The sequence below is a fragment of the Daphnia magna genome, linkage group LG7 (assembly GCF_020631705.1).
Source record: "Daphnia magna isolate NIES linkage group LG7, ASM2063170v1.1, whole genome shotgun sequence".
NCBI lineage: Eukaryota > Metazoa > Arthropoda > Branchiopoda > Diplostraca > Daphniidae > Daphnia > Daphnia magna.
The window spans coordinates 2,173,677-2,195,169 of record NC_059188.1 but is presented as its reverse complement, the minus strand read 5'-3'; the positions used below and the strand labels follow the sequence as shown (position 1 = coordinate 2,195,169).

The 21,493-nt window shown below is 41.1% G+C and overlaps 2 protein-coding genes across 4 annotated transcripts; one reads left to right on the top strand and one right to left on the bottom strand.

Moving 5' to 3' along the window:
• The first annotated feature begins 1,897 nt into the window (after positions 1–1,897).
• On the top strand, positions 1,898–4,239 carry LOC116926717 (homeobox protein goosecoid). The gene is made up of 3 exons (XM_032933658.2): positions 1,898–2,573; positions 2,775–3,205; positions 3,823–4,239. Exons 1-3 carry the CDS (start codon positions 2,099–2,101, stop codon positions 4,006–4,008), a joined length of 1,092 nt encoding a protein of 363 aa, XP_032789549.1. The 5' UTR covers positions 1,898–2,098; the 3' UTR covers positions 4,009–4,239.
• A 9,190-nt stretch (positions 4,240–13,429) lies between these two features.
• On the bottom strand, positions 13,430–19,633 carry LOC116926705 (exportin-1). Of its 3 annotated transcripts, none has more exons than XM_045177489.1 (9): positions 19,461–19,633; positions 19,293–19,386; positions 19,047–19,179; positions 18,108–18,620; positions 16,932–18,035; positions 16,491–16,826; positions 15,632–16,426; positions 15,321–15,542; positions 13,430–15,248 (listed from the first exon to the last, which is right to left on the bottom strand). In XM_045177489.1, exons 3-9 carry the CDS (start codon positions 19,155–19,157, stop codon positions 15,102–15,104), a joined length of 3,228 nt encoding a protein of 1,075 aa, XP_045033424.1. In that variant the 5' UTR covers positions 19,158–19,179; positions 19,293–19,386; positions 19,461–19,633; the 3' UTR covers positions 13,430–15,101. The 3 variants fall into 3 exon arrangements, with proteins under 3 accessions (XP_045033424.1, XP_045033425.1, XP_045033423.1); XM_045177490.1 differs by lacking the exon at positions 19,293–19,386 and having other exon boundaries at positions 13,430–14,548; positions 15,083–15,248; XM_045177488.1 differs by lacking the exon at positions 19,293–19,386.
• Between the last annotated feature and the right edge of the window lie 1,860 nt (positions 19,634–21,493).

The window sequence follows — 21,493 nt, the reverse complement described above, 5'->3', positions numbered from 1 at the left end:
TAAATCCTATACAAGATTTCGTGAAATTGTATTTCCATTTTAGAATGTTCGATGTAATGAGTGAGATTTTCAGCCACTTTTAAAACGGCAAAGAGAATGATTCTATTCATAAACTGTGCTGCAATAAAGTTCATCAAATAAACATCATTCGACCTATCCTCTTTATCACATCCAAATGATGTGTTTTAGCGTTTAAGAAAATGTTTTATTTTATACCTGCCTAACAAGAGGTGCCGATTCTGCCGTCGGCTAAATATGAATAATACGTGTCTTTGACTTACAGAGCTATCGTTTATAATGATGGTCATCAGATTTTTGCCCAATATTTCGCTTTCCCTTTATTTTGGGTGTCTGATGCACGTGCAAGAATAAAAACAGCACAAGAGCCTGTCGGCGTATACTATAGGGTCTACATGTCTCTAGTGTTTACGGAATACCTCTAATACGGATGTATATAGGTAGGCCGATATTGTTGGCCACCACCTGTTGAGAGAGGGCACCTGCAAGATTTTGAAATCAAAAAGCCAAATGGCGAGATTTCTTCGTTTAAAAGCCAAAAACAAGTGAAATTCTCCCGAGACGACCATTTTTTTGCTAAGTAATAAGAGAAGACGAATCGAGGGCTTTCAGAAGGTGTGAAAGCCAGGTAGGCCTTATACATTTAGAAAGACCGACGTTTCCCAGATTGTCTTCTTTCAGAGACAGCCTGGCGACCTGATGAACAAGACAAAACAAAGCAATTTTTTGATGCTTTTCTTTTCTTTTCTTTTTTTTAAAGAGGGGAATTCCGTCTGCACCAGACTGCATGTCGCCTATGCGATTCTGCTGCACAAGCTGACCCCTTTCCACCTGGGCTTTTTTTTTTTTTTAAATACTTGACGCGTCTTTTGATTAGCTTAAATGCCCCATTTGGCCTTTGGAGGATTTTTGTTTTCAAATTGTGGGCTACTTGATCCCATTGTCTTGGCGGTAGTGACACATGCGCATATTATAGGTATCCTATATATATATGTATCGTTAGTTCTACCACAAGCGCTTCCGAGTCACATATATATATATTAGACTATAGAGCTTAATAAGGCAGCGATACTTTATGTAAAGGCTTACACTTAGCCGGTTATTACGGACGAATTTCACATTTTGACGGGATATATAGAGGGCAGCACTTTTGCCCGATTAAAATATTGATGAATCACTTATCCGTGTATCTACGTTTATATATACCGTGTGGATGCAACTGGCTCGTAATTGAATTAGCTCTTGGATATAGGCTATATAATTGTGAGAGACATCACATGGCTTTACTCTCACTAACGCGCTCCTGTTTTGTTTTGTTTTTTTTTCCTCTTTTTTTTTTTTTTAAATGTGCTGGTGTATATGCTGCGTTATTGAAACCCATGATGTTTGGGACGAGGAGAGGATTTAGTTATACACACATATATATATACGATCGATAATGCCCTGATATGGTAATCTGATTATAAAATTCCGTGCGTCGTAACATTGTACAGGTGCTACAATGTCACATCAGCGATTCATAATTCAATTATTGACTATAGCTTCAATCACGCAGTCCTATAGATTCAATTCGTTTTTTTTTTCCCGTAAAAATAAATGCACCGTCCGTTATAGGATCTTAAATAGGTCCATAGGTTATTCTTCCAGCTAAACAACAACAAGAAGAAAAAGTAAAAAAAAGGGGGGAGGGTGTACAAACAACAATCTGTGTGCGACCAGAAGTTGATGGCACAGGAATAAAAGCGTCCGCTTGAGACCAGCGGTCGGAGCGAATGAAAAGATTTCCGACCGAGCGAAAGGCGGAGCTAGAGATGGAACTCAAATAGGGAGGAGCCTGACTGTGTGGGATGTAGGTATAAAACGAAAAGGTGAGATCGGCAATTCTAGCAGTCAGTTCTGGACAGAAAATAGTGGCTCGTCTTGGCATAACAAGTGCGACATTTCAAAGGAAGAAGAAGAAGAAGAAGAACATAAGACAACAAAACGTGTGCAACACTGCAGTTTTCGTCTTCCCTCCTCCTTTTTTTTTATTTAAAACAAGCGTTATTGTACGTTTTCTTCCTCCCCCCCTCCCTAATTGATGCAAATGGCCGGTTCGATTTCTTTCGCGCCCAGCAGTGCCCCGCAAGTGTCCGGCTTATTGAAAGACAGAGTATTAATCAAAGGACAGCAACAAAGGAGTTGCACTAGTCCGTCGAGCGGCAGCAGTAGGTTGTCGTCGAAGAAGATGCCCACAAGTACGGGCGTCCACAAAATGGGTGACCAACCGGCCAATTTGACGGGCCGCAAATCATCCGTCTTCACCATCGACAATCTTTTGGCGCCCAGCATCAAAAGTCCAGCTTCGCCACCGGTGACAGTGAATCATAGGACACCCGTCAGCACTCCACCGAGTGGCACCTCACCGGCTGCCTTCGCTAATTCGGACATGATCCAGCAACAGTTCCAGCAGTACCACCAGCAGAATATGTTCTCCGTCGTCGGCCATCCGTCGCACCAACACATCATGCCACTCAATTTGGCCGACCCGACAGCTTACGGCTACGCCTATTTAGGTATAGACTAACCATATTTATATAGTTTTGATTGATTCATAATCGTCACCATTCCCGTTCCTTATATAGCCATTGAAAATGAGAACGTATAATTATGTAACCACACGCACGCTTTCTATGTGACGTGATGTGTGCATTTAGTGTGCGTGAAAATAGCCAGTACTGATATTGATAAATAACGTGTCATTTACAAAAATATAGGGATGTTATCGGGACATGCTGCATCAGGGTTGTATCCGCATTCGCAACATTGCGGAAACGTCGGTGCCGGCGTGATGCAGCATCAGTCATCGTCGCCTTTATCTGTGATAGCCAGCAATGGCGGCAACGTCGGTCAGACCTTATACTCCGTGCCTCATCATCATCATCACGCTCACCACCACCTGCTTCCGCATCAGCATCAGGGATGCTGGCCATTCCCGACTCAAACGTCGACCTCCTCCAGCATGGTCGGCTCCAGTTTAGCGTCGATGACAACGTCGAGCGGCAAACGGAAGCGACGCCATCGCACCATTTTCACCGAGGAGCAGCTGGAGAAATTGGAGGCCACATTTCTTCAGACGCACTACCCCGATGTTTTGCTTCGCGAACAGCTAGCGCTCACCGTCGACCTCAAAGAAGAACGAGTTGAGGTTCGTATTATTCATTATTTATTATTATTATTATTTCGATTGGTTCGCAAGAGTAAACATATAGGCCTAAAGCCAATCGAAATTGTACAGAGGCCTATTTACGTAGAGATTTAAGTCATCTTCCCTCTATATACGTAATACACGTTCGAAAAGAAAAGGAATAGACTATATATACGTATAGGGGGATTATGCACGCCACAGATTAAAAGCGTCTGAAACATGGGAATCGACTCAGCCGACTCGAATCCTTTTTTCTTCCTTATTTCCTATCGATAATGTTGTTATTTCAATCAACACGCCGTATAGACCTATATACTCTAAAACGGCGTCGTATTGTGATACGAGCTCAGCATTGGGGGGGGCTCTTGTTTTCGTTGCTCCTCGTCCCTTTTGGCTACTAATGCTTTAAAGAGAGAGGCAAAATAAAAAAGAAAAATCGTTTCCATGGCATCACCCATCATAAAACTATTATCATAGGCGTTTTTATTCTATCGTATATAGTTATATGTTTTCATTGATTCTATATATAACTTGTGGATTTGTTCAAAGTTCTTATGTACATACATACTTGGCGAGAATTTTTGTTAAGCTATAAATCTATCGATTGTTATCATCAGGTTTGGTTCAAGAATCGTCGAGCCAAGTGGAGGAAACAAAGACGCGAAGAACAGGAACAGATGCGCACCAGGCAACAGAACCACCATCTTCCTGGCCATCATCATCGTTCGTCAGTCAAAGACGCCATGGACAACACCGACGACCTCTCCCTGGACATGGACTTGGAGGCTGATCTCAGCTCATGAAATTCATTCGCTACGTAATTTTTTTTTTTTTTCATCGGAGGCCTATATACATATACATAAAATGTTGATGTACCGTGTTACATTCGTGTATTTTTATGTCAAGTTGTTTTTTTTTTTTTTTTTATTATTATTTTGCTATAGAACACGACCAGGAAAATAACATGTATTATCTATTTTATTTTGTGCAAAGTATTATATACACTGGGTGACTTATTAAACTGTTTAATTGAATGAGATGTTGAAAGGAAGAGGATGTGATGCAAAATTCCTCGACAATCAACGAGGGTGTAAGTGAACGATGGCGCCCAGGGCACTGTATATAGATAGTCAAAAAGAAAGTCCTTCCGTTGTCGTCCATCCGGAATATTTTGTGCTAATCGGCTTTGTCGCCCGAAGAAAAAACGAGTCAATCGATAATATAAAAGATCAAAGAGAAATGAAAAAAACAAAACAAATGAAAATCACGCACAAAAGGATATTTGTTGCCGTTTTGTTTCAACGGAACCCATCAGCGTTGAAACGGAAATACCAGGAAGAAAATGTAAAGACAGGAGTGGGCGGTAACCTCTTAAAAGAGGGTGGAACAAAATCAAACATTCTTAACACATTTAGTTGAGCTCTTTTTCTTTCGTTTTTGTTCTTCATCATGTTGCCACTCTTCTCACATGAAGCTTAAATATACACTGCTTGATGTCTGCTTGTGTGCACGTCATGTATAGAGACACGCTACGATGGATGCACGGATTTCTAATGTTTTCATGTCCTTCGTATGTGCGCAACCTATACAAGATATGCGTAGGGAACAGGGACAAATCCGAAAAGGCTGCTACGGGGTCAGTTTTCGGCGACTTAGTGAAATAAGGAGTGTTTCGTGTAAGCCAGTTAACGGCTTAGACTACTTTGCGTGCAGCACTTGCAGCAGCAACGAGCAAAGCAGCCCAAATTTCAAAGACTCAAATTGTATTTGGTTTGAGAATTTAAATATTTTTTTTTTGTGTGTCTTTTTTGTTGTTGTTGTTTCCCATCAGGGCAAGGCGAGGACATTAAATAAGGAAGCCCCATCGTCACCCGTTCGACCGACCGACCACATCATCGTCCACCTTTTAAAGTCGTGATTTGTCGGGTAAATCACATTAGCGCCCATCGTTGTGCTGACAACCGTACAAAGATCAATCGAAATGAGAACAAAAAATGCGAAGGGCATAGAATGAGGTGATGATTAATTAAAAGACTTTGTTCGAGGCATCAGTAAAGACGAACAGAACGATCTCGTTGATTTGGAGAAACCGATGAAATGACGCAATGACGTCAATCTAAAATCACAGCAGACATTCTTTATATATGAGATAGCAAGTGGGTAGGCTATATATATAGCCTACTAAATGCGCCTATCTAATAACGGTTGGGTCTATTCTACACAAGGTAAAAGATGTAACTAGTGCGATGTAAACTGAACGCAATCTATATGGCGTAATAAGTTGATTCGGATAGAAGTAAACGCATCTTAGCATCTAAGCTAAATTGCTGTTCACGGCATCGTGCCCGCCGTGCTCGTCGAAAACGTTGATTAAATGTAGCATTTCTACGTCTTCTTCGCCATTCCTTCGGCCTCTGCTCTTGTGCCTAAACAGGCTTCCCCCCCTTTTTCTCTTTCAATCTTCTTATAACACATGTGCGCACACTGTATTATGTAAAACCCATTATTCGACAGAAAATCCGTTGTTTTTCCCTGCACAATCAGCGTCCCGTTCTCAATTTTCACGGGCCAAACAAAATATGAAAAAGCACATCGATGACTGACCGCGAGTTAGGCCTGTAGCGTTCATTCATTTCTTCGATTGGCCCATTCGATCATCTGCTTTGCGACTTACGGGAAGGACGTACGAAATATCGAAGCAGTTCACCAAGTGCGGACGACAAACAGTTGAAACAAACTGTTTGAACATGACGCGCCTGCAGAGCTTATATATATATTCAACCAGGTCTTTGTCCTCTCTCTCATCGGTCGTCCATATAGTTTTGAAGAATGTCGAGATCTCGTCAACAGCACTGAGCTCTCAAAAACTTTAGGCCAGAAGCTACTGTTTTCTTGAGGGGGGAGGACTACCAGCACAAAAACCTCGTATCGTATGTGTAGCTGGACAAGCCACGTATAGCACGCTTCCTCTTCTTTGTGTCCGTCTGTGTGCCTTGGTGAAGAGCATAAGAGCGTGTGTACATATGAAGAATGGTTCAATGGGAGGGCGTTGTTTCTTGCCTCTTGATGCTCATTTCGTTCCAACATGGACAGCAGTTGACAACATCTGCATAACAGACCTGGTTGATTCAACAAGAGGGCCCATCACAGTGAGGCCACCAACGAATTCGCTCTTCTCCTGTACTTATTCACTTGTATATATTGGCCATTTTTTTCTTTTTAATTCTTGCATTCTTCAAAATGTTCGACGTAGCGCGAAAAAAGATGTTCAACGAGTCTGCGTCAAGTCGATTCCCCTGAAAAGATTCTTCGCAAATTCTAAGAAAAAGAGAGAGGCCACTAACAACTTCTACTCGTGTTTGCCTTTCACCTATCCGTCGTTATCTTTGTGTGTGTGTGTGTGTCTATGCTGTAAAACGTCTGAAGAGATCTCCGTCACTCAGCACCTTTTCGATTCATTAGATTTTTTCTTTTACGTAGCGTTAATGTATTTCAAATAAAACTTTTAAGAGTTTTTTCACTTTTCTTATTGCAAAGTCATGGGGCAATTGTCTGAATTTGATCATTTCTTGCTCCTATTTCTTTTCTTTTTTGGCATTTCTTCTTCCACTTGTTTCAAAACTTCGCAATGCTTTAATGCTATAAAACAGATCTGCATATAAAAAGGTTTCCATTGTGTATGGGCAGCGACAAGTTGGGGACGACTGTCGTGCGATGAGCCAGTGACGACTATTATCAAGAACCAATCAGGATACGAAACGCAAGAATTCAAAAAACAGCCAACGAAGCTCTGGATAATTGAGCGGATTCCATAGAAAACACTTCACAACAATCCGTCTACACAAGTAGACTCTATATTTATATAGCATGGTGCGTTAGTAGTACGTCTGGTGTTACATTAGACATTGACAAGGTGACGTACTACATGAGCGCGCGGCGATTCAAAGCCGAAACCATAGAGGAGACGTACGGAAATATCCCGAACGGAACGTTGTATATAATAATGCACAGCAGCCCCGCGGGTATAGAAGCAGTCGACTTCATCATCACGGCAAACAACACGAGTTTTTTTTTTTTTTCAAAAGATTTCATTGGCACATATATAAAGCCTTACTTGCTGTGTATATAGAAGCTGACGAGGGTTCACTTTGTTTTGTCCGGCTTGAGAAAAGGGAAAAGGACAAAGAGAAGGTCCCACACACCGACCGAACACAGCACATCATGGAGATTGGGAAAACGATGATGGTGGGTTGCGGGAAAATGTACGTTGATAGCGAGGATCAAGCTATAACAAACATCCCTTGGCAACTAGTGATCAGCTGGGTCTCTCTCTCTCTCTTTTTTGTGTGTGTATGTGTGTTGTTGTTGCTGACCTTATTTACCGCTTTGGCTCCCGAGTCTACACTGCTTAGTTAATCTTCTTGTACGGATTCTCCGTTATTCAGTATATATATAGCTATATACAACACTGCAAAGGATTCCGAATCTGATTTAAAAACCTTTTGCCAAACACACAACCAACGTACTAAATACTCGCTGTTCAACATCCAACAGGGGTGGTGTATGAGACCTATGTAATAATGCACAAACACTTTCAACGCACGGGATACCGTACGAATCAAAGCGCTATGTATAGTATAGCCTACATTTCAGCTAGACCCCATCACAGCAGTGTGTTACATCGAAAAACCGAACTGGAAAAACACGGGAAAAACTCTGTAATACAACGCGATGAAAGCCACACATACAAACGGGCCTTGTTAACAGCAGCGAAAGATCAATACATCGAAATTGAAAACTAACAAAGTTGCTGGTATTTTGGCTTCTAAATCAACCGTCGATATTTCCTTGTTTCATTCATGTGTGTATAGACTTAAACACATAAGTGTGGGACTACATATGCAGCGCACAAATACGTGTTGAAAACTGGCGGCAGGATTTTGTGTACAGAAAGGGGATTAAGAGGAACTTATCGGTGAGTGGGCAAACATTCCTCGAACTGGATAGGCGTGAAATTGTCTTTCGGCTCTTTTTTCCATTTTTGTTTTTTTGTTTCTTCCGCGTGTTGAAAGCCCTTCTTAGTTGATCCGATGGAACAATCCTAAGACACCGATAGCACCGAGTTGATCGCTGTCCATGTAGCTTTGTGTCGATTTACATGTATAGCACGACATACATATATTTTTAGGCCCATCAGGATCTATATAGCAGCACGACTGGCCGTACAGCCGCGTTTGCCGCCTTCGGATCATGTGTCCGAATCGAATAAAACCGCTTAAAGAAACAATTGAAAATAAAGAAAAGGTGGAGAATGAGAGAACCGAAAGCAAGCTGGTCGAAAATATATATATATATGCATTGCCATTGTCGAGAATACTAAATAAAGGTGCTGACCCCCAAACGATGAAAAGCCGCCCGGATTTTTTTTACGAGGAATTAACCCTCCCCCACCCGTCGACCTATCAACATCGCAGGCAGTCGTTGAACATTGGGCGGCTTCTCCTTTTGATTGTCGTACACATTTAAAGCTGCACGTCTCTATGTATCCAGTTTTATTTACACCACTATTTAGCATTGTTTTTATCGCAAGTAACAAACGTGTGTAGACACCAACAATCTCATAGCTGGGGCCAAAACTGCTGTGTGCCTTGTGGACCGTATAGGCCTATTGTTTGCTTGTTCCATCGTTACCCATAGGGTCAAGCTGAGGTCAGCCACGGATTTGACCATGTTTTCCGAAACACTATACATTCCCGCCTGTTGTGCTATATATAATCCTCTCGGCTGTGAGGTGCGCTCTTTTAAGAAGAAAGATCCATCGCATCGTCAACCCTATATAGTTGCGGATCAAACGTTTAAAACGGGCCGAACGGTCCACTCAACCCCTATATAGACGTGTTTAATCTATATGGAGCAGTAGAATGTTAATTGAAGCTCATTCATGTGTGTAATGCAGATGTATATAACGTTCACTGACGAGCGTGTGGAGAGAGAAAGATGCCGTACAAGAAGAGGAACCGGCTGCTTGTCGTGTTTTCTCCCTTTTATTTTCTCTCGTTTGTGTAGAGCCTTTACTAGTTTATTTTCATTTGGCAAGTCCTTGATTCAGCGTCGGGTGTAGCAGATGATCAACTAAGCTGTGTGTCAACGATCTGATCATAGACATGTATATGCAGCTATAATATCCTGGTGAATTTAGCGGCTCGGATGGATGCGATCCGCGCGAACTGAGAAACTCAAAAATAAAATAAGGTAATCCCAAAGATTATTTGTAAAGCAGACGAGGATTGAGATTAACCGTATTCTCCCTCCTCTTAGCAGAGTCCCCCTTCTTTAGCCCAATGTATAGAGAGGCTATATACAACAAAAGTTTTGTTGGCATGTAGATAACAAACGTTTTTTTTTTGTGTGTGTGTCAGCCTGTGTGTGGCCATCAAAAATCCTTTGCTCCGAAAATCTGCTCTAGCCATTCGATGGGAAGAATGAGAAGAAAGTGATCAGCTGTTGATCCGCCATTGCTATCTGTTGCCAATTGTAATACAGCTGATCTGGTCGTAGTACATGCGATCGAAGGGTATTAACATAATCACACACACATACGTAGCACCAGCATCCTTCCATCTGTTTGCATGTTAAATACTGGTTCAAAGTCCTTACATCCATCTCGCTATAGGCTAATACGTAAATGTTTTGCATGTAATCACAGCATTTGATTCATTTCAGAAACACTTGTATGAATATATGAAATTAATAATATACGGATTCGTTTCAAAGCAGACGCAGTTTAATTCATTTGCATTTTTGCTTATGGCGATCGGATGCGATATTTATAATTTAATCATTTGATTGTTTAGTATAGATTTCATTTGGAATTGTTCAGTGTTGAACGTATACGTTTGCCAAGGACGCGAATATAAACGTGCTCGGATAAATCGCTTAAATGTTACATTTTAAAAGAAATTTATTTTATTAAAATATTTAAAAAATGTGTTTTTCCCTTTTATATAGTCAAGGCATTACGGATGACGAACGAAAGATCCGGCCAAGAAGGAAAAAAAAAAGGCGCATAGAATGTAATCTATAGGCTGTGTCAATCCACGGAAAAAGGCCCTCAGACCGGATAACAATATGCAGTACATAAAAAAAAAAGCGGTTGAACTATACGATATGATACATGAATGAAATCAAGATAAACAGACTCGCATCACCAACACAACAGAGAGCAAATAGAGAAGGAAAAAAAAAAAAAGGAAATAAAAATAGATACAGAGCACAACACCGGAAAAAGAGATGATGTTATGTCGAGAGCTATAGGGAGAGTGCGGCATTTGTAAGTCTATTGTAAATCATCGCAGCGGACAAATATCCGAGTTGAATTGAATCAAGGTGGGCCCATCAGCCATTCAGCCCGCCCCGTGAGTTACATATAGGCTATGCCCTATGTGTATAGGCTATATCATATAGGGCGAGGTGCGATTGGATGAATTTGGGGCCATGCATGAATCTTTTACTGAACACATATAGTACAAGAAAAAATAAAATAAAAGGAAAAGCAAAGCAGTGGAGAAAAAAATGGTGCGCGCCATGGACAAGCGGCTTAGTTGGACCTACACGACAGTTGCATTGTTCAGATGCAGTTACGCCTGAAGTTCAACAATATTTCGAATAGCGTTGAGAGGGGCCTCGTTGGAAGACCACCCCGGCTTTCCAAGTCGTCATCAAAGTCCCAACAGTTCTATTTTTTATACTTCCATTCCTAACGATAAATTGGTTTCACCGATATACGATAAATGCAAGATTTGATTACACATCTTTGGGCGGTGGGGGCTGGGGGGGAATGACTAAAACCAAACAAACATTTAACGCACTCATTTAATGGAAAATGACAAGACTGTATTTGAAACACTGATTGTTACCTGAAGGCGTATAGAGTCTACAGTTGGTAGCAAGTACAACAACGGATTTTTTGAGTAGGAGGCGCGGGTAGACCCTTACTAAATAAATGGCTGACACGTGTTTACGGTCTGGTTAGCTGGGCATGTTAGCGTGCATTATAGGCTATCATACAATCCTTGGTGATGGTATTTGGTACCAGCCGTCTACCGACTTATATACCATTTCCTTGTAAAACACACAAGGTGGGCCACCCTATAAAGAAAGAAGACAAAAATCCGCATCGCCGGAATACCTCTTGTTCATTTTCATTTTCTTCAAGAGAATCCGGCCGGATAAAAAAAAAAAAGGGATGTATTGAATAGTACACAAATACAAAGATGTATATAGGTACACACAGACAAGAAACTGATCAGAGTCATTCATAACCGTTGATCCTCTTATAAAAGCAGAACCGTCCACGCATTCCGCCGACCGATCCCCCTCTGTATTTGATACGCGTATGTGTGTGTTTATGTGTGTGTGTGTGTGTGTGGGCCTCATTTTCATATCTAGCTTACGGCGTCTTAAATATAGTTGGCCATATCAGCAATAGGCAATGAATTGAATCGTACTGCTTTTATAGCGTCGGATAAATCTATGGAATAATAGCGAATTTGTACGGGTAGGTCGTCTTTAAATAGACCAAAACAGCAAAGAAAAAGATGATATTAACCGACAAACGATCAAATGGGCTGGTCATCTTCGTTAATACCATGCAGCGCATTTGAGCTAAACAATCACCTATGGGATACTTGCACATCTGAGCAGCAGGAACGTGGTGCAGTACGTGAAACCGGGAACCGAGACGAAAGGATAAATAGGATTGCAAATAGTAAGTGCAAGAATGCCAATGTTAGTATGACATTTCTTGCGCTTTTTCCACATTCCACTTACAGGAAGTTCTAACCACACCCTGACATTAAAAACGTTACAATCGATGTTTCGCTACACTTTTCGGCAAAGCTATACGCCCACGCGTCTTCCAGGAATTTTCCAGGTAAAAAAAAAAATAATAATCGAAATACGACTGGAACATAAGTAAATTGTTGTCAGCCTCCTACAATCAAATTTCCGAGATTAGTGGAGTGGCCAAGAAAATGACAAAAAAAAAAGAAAATCATTTGGATACCTTAACAGCGGCTGTTGATTACGTGGCATCATACGGGACGAACGATTAAAAAGGGACAATGCATTTCCGTCATCAGTTTATTTCTTATAGGCAGTGCCTTTCACAGCTGTCAAAGAAGTGAATACGTTGGCCGAGTCAATCGTCAATGAAAAACGAGTCTAATCTACAAAATGCAAAGGATTATGCAAGAATAGTCTATAGGGATGACGTAAAGTTTTTCCCCTATTTTTCTTTTCCTCGGGAATCTTTTGAAAATCTGGCTGAGCTGATTGGAGTGAGTGCGCCTGTTGCCCGATCCTAAACTCCCGCACCGACCGACAGAAAACAACCACCCACACAATCGGCTTTTCGAATTATCCGCCCACTAAGAAATGTTTCTCCTTTTTCTTCCCAGATGTTTTTGGTTGCAATTTTTCTTTCTCTTTTTCGAAAACAGAAATGAAAAAATCACATGATATTTTTATACTTGTATCCATGGCGTTATTTTGATCTAAATCAATGGACGACGGCAAATCCGACAGCATCTCTTGAATCAATCCGATTGACCAAAGCGCTTTTATAATTCGTTCGCTCTCTTTCCTTCTTCATTCATCACGCAAAGTGCTCTACTGAACGTCCTCAAGGCCGCCTTACTCCAGAAGTACAATAAAACAAATGCACACAGTTTTCAAAAAGACATTGAATCTCACAATTTGCCTTTACAAAAAACAAAAACAAAAAGAGAGAGAGAGAACGTCAAGCAAGTGCTTTAAGATCGACGGTGATTGATGGATACAGTTTAACGATGACAAGCGCCGGTGAAATGAATACGATGATAACATCAATTCAGCAATTTCATTCACCCCTCTCTCATTCACCCTAAACAATCGTTTTAACGAGGGTGGGGGGGATTCCCCATCGTAATAAATTCCGATCCCAACTATATATAGACCATTTGTCAGTCAGTCGTCAAACAAAGGCCACAGTCATCCAATCCAATGAATCGCATGATGCTACCTACCCCTCTGCAGGTATCACCCCACCCTTATCTGAAACGGTTTCGTTGTGTGTCAGCGCACCGAATCGGCCATCAGCTGCTATTCTTCTTCGTACAAAATAAGGGAAATGAGGATTTAAAATAGAAAAAAAAAAAAAAGCCACGCGAGATGCACAATGTTGAATGTGTGTTCAACGATTCACTGCTGTATTTTCGGGTCCGGTGACATGTCGGTTTACATCCGATTTTTTTTCCTTTTCTTTCGCTTAATCAAGTGAAAAGGGAGGAGATACAAAAAAGGGAGGGAGGTCGGAGAAAAGAGGAGTTTTGGGATAGATATCATCTGGGTACACAGATATCATATAAGAGGGACAAGAACAATCGAACATGTAACTAAAATGAAAAATTTGAAGGAAAAAAAAATTAAAAAAAAATGGCCAAAATAAATAAATTCAAAAATAATTTGCTTCGACTCGTGGATATAGGAGGATGTTGGCCATGAAAGGTGCTACGTAACAGGCGGAAGTGGATGCTTGTGATCGAAGGAGAGCAGTCATCAAACGATGGTTAGCACACCAAGGGCGCCAAGTTCAAAAATGAAGCAGCCCGTCTTAGAAGGTGGTGGCGACACCGAAAATTACGCACTCTTGCTATATAGTTAGAAATTTTATGTATCGATTGTTCAGACGTGGACAATTCGTCCGATTGGGGTTTATCTAATATAGAGAAAAGAATCAATTGCTTGCAATGGGAGAAACATGTGACAGGGAAGGATGTTTTTTGTTTGTTTTTTCAAAGTATCCCACGCATTAAACAAGTTTTGAAGGATAGGGGAAAGTGGTGGTAAGGGATTGAGGTTTGGGCCCAGCTCCTCACAGAGGACATAGAAGTGAACCCCCAAAAATGTATGACCCATCGAAAGATGAAACAAAATCACCAATCCCAAATGTGTGTTTTTTTTTTTTCCAATCAGTTACGACTGGACGACGAACCAAAGAAGAGAAAAATAAAAAAAAAAAAAAACCATAAAGGAAGAAGGAGACAAAAAATTACAAGTACATAGCGCAATCACACACGACATTATGTTACCACAAGAAGGGCTATGATCATTTTTATACGGAAACTCGAGGTGTAATATAAAGTAAAGCGTCAAAAAGTGACAGAAGCGTGAATAGCCGTCATCATGGTGACACGAAAGAGAGGGAGGGAGTAAGTTGCCATGGATAAAGCAAAAAATGAAACCACAGGGGATGTGCTCGTATATGAATTTCGACGTGATCCGATGTTAACTTTCTGTCTTGATCTATTTTGCAAACGATAAGAAAAAGAATAGAAAACGACAGCAACTGCTTCAGGTGATCGCAGAAATGAATAATGACGTGTCAGTTGAAAAAGATCATGTGGTGATAGAAGGGAATAGGGATGGTACTCTTTCTTCCTGAAACTCCAGCTAATTCTCCAGCTTTCCTTTTTTACTAAGACACAAGCACACTGTCGCACGCATACTGTACTACACCACAATGATTTTGACTGATGACTTTACAAGTCGTTTGTCTTCGCAAGGCAAAAATAAACGAGGAAAAACCGACGCGAAAGGGGAAAAAAAGTATAATGAATAAATCGTACGAGAAAAAAAAAACAAAAAAAAACTATCCCCGACCCATTTCTTAAAAAAGAAACGATACGACCCAATCCTTGTTCGTGGCCCCATGTTCTCTCAAATTGTATGATGAATCAAGCACATTCTGCACACTGTGAACTGTTTAATGATGCAAGGGCCCACCACTGTTGTGTTTTGCTTCACTCAAATAAAGCATCGGGGGCTCAGGCTGCGTACCTTAAGATTTAAGTAAGATTTAATCTTGCATTTCTTCGGCGATTTCGTGCGGGTTCAAAATGCCCGGCACAGACATTTGAACTTTGCGTTTCTCGTCTTGAGCACGCCGCAGTTCACCCTCCCTTTCTTCCAAGTAGAGGTCGCTGTCGTCGTCCCCGGTGAATTCCTAATGAATAAAAATAATAATAAGGTTAAGAAAACTCGTTTTGACACGCAAATTAAACTGTGGAGTACATACTTTGATCTGAACGAGAAAATCTCTGAGATGTTCCCGAAAACCAGTGATGTCTTGATCTAAATTAAAGAGACCTTCAACTGTCACTTTAATTTGGAGCTGTGTCAGGTGGGGGAAGGCATTATGCAGCACCTCTGCCACAAAGTTTTGGACGAAAATTACGTTCGCGGCTGCCAGATTCTCCGGTGCCACAACAGGAACCGCACTATTTAATGATACCGCCACCTATTGGCATAAGAAGGCAAAACGTTAGCGGGTTTAGTTATATTTAGAAAAATAGTAATAAACGACTGCTTATTCCACCAAAGACATACCTTTCCCATTTCGACGATGGTAAACATATAGGCTAGGATTGTAGCGTGCATGGTGAGGGCTGCCGTATGCGATGTATCCGTCACAACAGAGAAAACGTGTTGTAGAATCTCGATGTAATAGGTCTGATAGAAGCTTTGCGCCGCCTGTTCGTGCTGGCTCACGTTTTGCAAGAGCTGGTAAAGAATGTCGAGACCGGTATCAGCCACATTGCGCATCGTATGCTTGAAAGCCCAAATGATCGAGTCGAGCACTAGCTTGAATTGCGCAGGAGGCAGACTTAGGAAGGCAGGGAAACAATGGTTATTGACCGACTGTAGCAAGAGATAGAAGTTGGTGCGATGTTCAGGAAATTCTTCAAAGTTTTTGTTGATCATGTCCAGCGTGCACTGGAACACGGCGTCAAATATTTTTGGCACATTTGACGTGGTGTGAGCCTCCAGTTTGTTGACAATGGTGGCCATCGTGCTGAGAACTTCAGGCTCGCGGGCCGATGGAACTGCGCATCGTTGGTAATCGTAGAGAACTGCATTCAACAACGGTGGGATAAAGTTATCGAGCACGAGCTCAGGATCGTTGGAACGAGACACCCAGTCTGAGATGAGCTTAAGTGTTTCCTTCTTGACAAGTCGCATGCTCTTAATTAATGGCTGCTTGGTGACGTTTTCTCCGCTGAGGGCGATGGCGCCACTTATGTTTTCTGACATCACTTTGTACACATTCAACATGTCTAGGTAGATCCTGCCGAGCTGAGAGACGTATGGGTGGCCCAACGCTTTACAGGCACGGACGTTTGTCTGCGAATTAACATGACAAATGTTATGAAATGAAGTACTTCTTATTTACGAGCAATAATTGTACCTTCAGAATATTAGCCAACTGCTTGACAGCGTCGGGATCTTTAAGAACATCGACATTGCGCGTCGCCTGATTAATAATGTCGTCCCATACTTGGTTGGGTAGGAGCATATAGCGCTCAATCAAAGGCTCTTGGACAAATTTTTCGTTCTGAGCGCTGATCATGTAGCCGACAGCTTCGTAGAACGTGTGGACTTGTTGCGGTTGGAGATCGCAAATGATAGTACTAATGGTCGACAGGATCTCTTCGATGAAAGGAGTCACTTCACCTGCTTGCACCTGCACAAAGTGCCGCCGGCATTTTTGGGCGATTTTGATGAAGGTATCACAGGCCATATCCTAGAATGAAGGAAAGGGAAAAAACAAATAATAATAACAATAAAAATACATCGAATTATTCGTAAATTAAAGTTTGAAAAAAAAAATAAAAAATAAATATATTACCTGGACACCGTCATGTGTTTCATGCATAAACTCGAAAAGTTTGTTGACAACTGTTTTTAGGAATCTCCAATGAGCGCGAAGAAAACGTGGATACTGCCCCACTACGTACATGATATTCGAGGCAATAATCGCTTTATTGTCTTTGCCTTTTTTCTGTTCACAAAGACCGAGCAGCTCTTTGATCACAGTGACCAAGAAACGCTTCTCGTCTTCTTCGTGCATGGCACCTGATATACTGCCAATGGCCCAACACAACGTGTTCAAGTTTTTCCACGACCATTCCGTCCCGTTGACTTGGTTTTGTAGTTTATCCGTCATGATTCTTTCGGCATCAACGTAATCCAAATGGGTCAGGTAGACGAGGGTTTCACGCATGTTCTTGTAAAGATTAATAGAGTCTGTGTCCTTCATGAATTCTCGAACCACCTCGCCATTCTCGTTCTCAACCACTAACACCTCCTCGGGTTTCGCCATTCGGCTGATGATAATGTAACGTAACCGACTGAGGACAGCCTGGTAGAAGATTCGCCGCGCAGATGATCCTGTGTTACTTGTTTTCGTCATAAACATGGGAACCGTAGGGATGGTAAAAGGAGTTTCACGGTACAAGTCAGCAGCCAGAGCGTTCCAGTATTCGAGACAAATTTTGAATATTTCAGTTTCCTCTACCTCGGAGATTAGTAACAAATACTGAAGTGCTTTGAGAACATTGCCCTTCTCACGACGCTCCATCAGAGGACCGTGTTGACGAAGCATCGTGCACAAAAACATTGCCAAGTTCTGGATAAAATTTTGCTCTGCGTCGTGCCCTTTGGCGAAAGCTTCTTTTATGTTGATGTCAAGTGGCAACATCAACTCCAGCTGAGCCATCGTCTGAGCGAAAAGAGCAGCGAATGCGTCATCATATTGAGGACCAGTAGCTAGGCCTGCAATTTCTGTGAGACACTTCAACGTGACATTGCGAAAGAGTGGCACGTTCAGAAATTTAAAGATGAGGGTTGTTATCAGCTTAGTTTCAAATATGTAGCCCAAAGGCACCCAGCTGAGAAAGCGTAAAAGCGTCTCTAGAGTAGAACCGACCAGCGCAGCGTTCGCCGAATTGTCCTACAAATGCATATAGTGCAAACAAAAGTAATATAACGATATGATGGTAGGGCGTTTGAACTGTAATTTTACCATGACAAACTGGCAGAGCTGGAAAATCTGAGAAAATTCAGAGCACATGGAATCCTTCAGATGCTTAGCTTTGATCTGCGTCATGTTACCCGACGAAAAGTCGAAAACTTCTTCAGAAAGTAGCTTCAGGATGGCCATATTATTTTGGCACAGGCTCTCGTTGGTTTTGCTAGCGCCAACGATGTCTGGGATGAACGATGGCCAGTGCTTAGGCCATTCACGTTCCAGAATCAGAACCAGTACCATATTGAGTTTACTAAGATACACTTTTTCACGTTCAGCCGTTTCGTTTTCCGAAGACGTTTTGATGATTAAACCCACGATGTATTTCTTGATTCCTTCACACTGCTCTCGAGGTAAGGTTTTCCATCGAGTTTTTATAACAGCTTCCAGAATTTGCAGGGCGTAATACTTTGTTTCTTGGTTACTGGAAAACTCGAGGATTGTGTCTACCCTCGTCCATGCCTGAGGGTGCTCCTTCAGTGTCGTCAAGACGTCACGTGCTAGGCGTTGCTAAAATACATGATAACAATAAGATTATGCTTTGATCTTAACACATTTTTGTACTATGTATAAACTTATCACTGGTGTTAGAAGAAAGTAAAGTACCCCAAGCCTGGTAATTCATACACCATTACCTTAGATTTCATCTAACCACCAAAACTACTGCATAAACTGCGTACAGCCAGTGGCATACAGGAGCGCTTAAAGTGGAAATGGCAATCAATTTCCCCTTTGCTAGTGCCATAGTTATATGACAAACTAAGACTTATGACAACCTAATATCACTTTAAGGTAACAACTCTTTCCCATCCCTTTGCTCAATATGATTGTTGTAGCTAAAACAACACACTTAAAACATGCACATTTTTGTAATTTTGAAAATACTTTTGATGAAAATCAATTTATGATACAATTTAAGAACTCGTCCAGACTTACTTGTTCCCCAGCTCCAGAGTACATGCACCCAACTATACTATCGAGCAATGTGATGTCTAACTTCTGGTCAAAGTCCAGCAGCTTCGATGCTTGCTCTGCTAGAGTTGCCATTACAAGGTTGTGTGTTACGGTCCTGCAAAAGAAGAAGATACATATCGTCACCAGGTCAAAAGTGAGGCTTGCATGACAACCAATCAAAAGATGTGGCACTAAACACAATTATATTTTAATTTTATCCCATGTTACCCAATAAAAGTAGTTTAAGCAGCAGAACTGAAAATGTCAGTGATAGTTTTGAATGAGAGCGAACGTGATCAACTGCCCCAACAATGCAGCGTTGCTACAGACGAAAAACGACACACAAAGCAAACCTAGACTTCGTGATCATGGGTTTTTAATGATTCGTTTACATACCTTGCAAACAATACAGGTTTAACTTAAAACTAAATCCGATAGTGCATGAATTGAAATAGAATACAACTGAAGCTGATTAAATGAACCAGCGAAATTGCGTGCTTGATTAGACTGAAAATTCGAAAGACTTTCCGCGCAATTTGTACATGCGTTGCTGATGGTGCAAACTGGTATAATCCAGATATTTTTTCCGATATACCTATCGATATGGCATTGCACATTCTCGTCGCCAGTTGTATTTCTTTTTGTTCTTCGTCAAATTTGCCTCAAAAATTATAACAGGAAACAAAATGTTTATTGCTAATTTCGGACATGGTGATAACATAGCGTTGTCGATACTAACAGATCTGAGGTATATCTGAGGTACGAACTTGCCAACGAAGTTGTAGAAACTCGATATTTATCTTTTTAAAACGTTTGATTTCTCTTGGATACTTCGAGTTCCCGGGCTGTTTCAGAATATGTATCAGCTAGAGTTATCATTCATTGTCCCTCATACAAGCTAACAAATTATGTTGGTATGGTAACCTTCAATTTCTAGCGGACGTTTACAAACTCATATGGTATTGACTATACTGTTTTTCATATTGATTCTGCCTCTTGCGATTAGCTTGTATTTAAGTTTCGCGTTAAATAGTCAAATAATTTGATGACAGATGTTAAGAGCTTGGCTTTCCATTTATATTTTTAACACTCTCTGACGCTCTTTGATAGATTGTCCATTGAAGAATCCGTCGAAGTCTCAGTTATGCTTATGCTTTGTCCACATTATTTTTACATAGTTGGCTGCAAAGAATGAATGAGGTTTTTGTTCAACGTTCCTCGACACTTTTCAGAGGCGCATGCAATCGATTTTGGGCGGATATGTTATTATGCAATGATGAGAACGGCGTTTGAACTTGACGTATTTTCATCGGCCGTCCAACAAGGTTGTGTGCCAATAATTCTAATGGAACCTTTAATGGTATAAATTCATAGAATGGCAAACTCATCACATAATTACATGCGCAGTCTTTTAGATGACTAGTTATTACGAAAAGGACAGAAAAAATGGAACCCTTGGCCCAAACTTGCATGGTCGAAAGCTTTTTTGAACGCAGTGTTCTCTTTTGAAATAGAAACATGCACCCCGACATCACTCGATCACTGTATAAACGAGCGGGGTTTTCTGTTTTGGACTTCTCTGTGTAACCTGCCTGTTGTAAAACACCAGGGGTATGTCAACAGGTGTGGAACTATCAGCAAGCATATGTGCCATGCTGAAGAACTGCAGAGCTTGCATTATTACATCACCCCTCCATCATGGAAGTTTAATTTTCAAAACCGAGTTATACATTGGATTAAATGCTTTGAGTCGCATGCATAGAAGTGTTATATTACAGGAACACAGATTAAGATGGAAAGGTTTTTTGAATATCAAGAATTGTGTCATATTTTCTTGCATATTCAAATCAAACTAATACGTCACCATCGTAAGAAAGTTACGGAGAAATTTCCGCCAGTTGGCATTTGCCAGTTGCCATGGAATTATTCTCTGTGACAATTTCCCGATAGGGATCTGAACTGAAACTGTTCATAATTGTTTCCCGATAGGGATTCTATCCAGATGAAAAAAAAAAAAAAGAAAAAACACCACTGCTATGAGTTTTTCCCGCTAAAGACGTAAGAATACTCTCCAAGAGATGGCGCAATTACTTATTTGAAACAAATATAATTGCTCTTCTGTCGCGCCAGTATGGTGCGCTTTCTGGCGCGCTCGTTGCCAACGTACGTGTACAGTATCTGTAGCAGAGTTGCCCCAAGCTGGCTAAATGTTAGAGCGGGAACACAATTTTGATCACAATTTTGGATCTGGGCTTAAATATTTGCAAAATAATTTTGATCTGTTCCCGGATCAAAAATTTTAATCTCCAAACACCGAACGCGATCAATTTTTGGAATCCAAAGTGACATCTATGAACATTTTCTAGAATCAGTATGGCACAGTAAACACCTAAAGTTTTCCACATTTTATTATTTTTGTCACTGTCGTC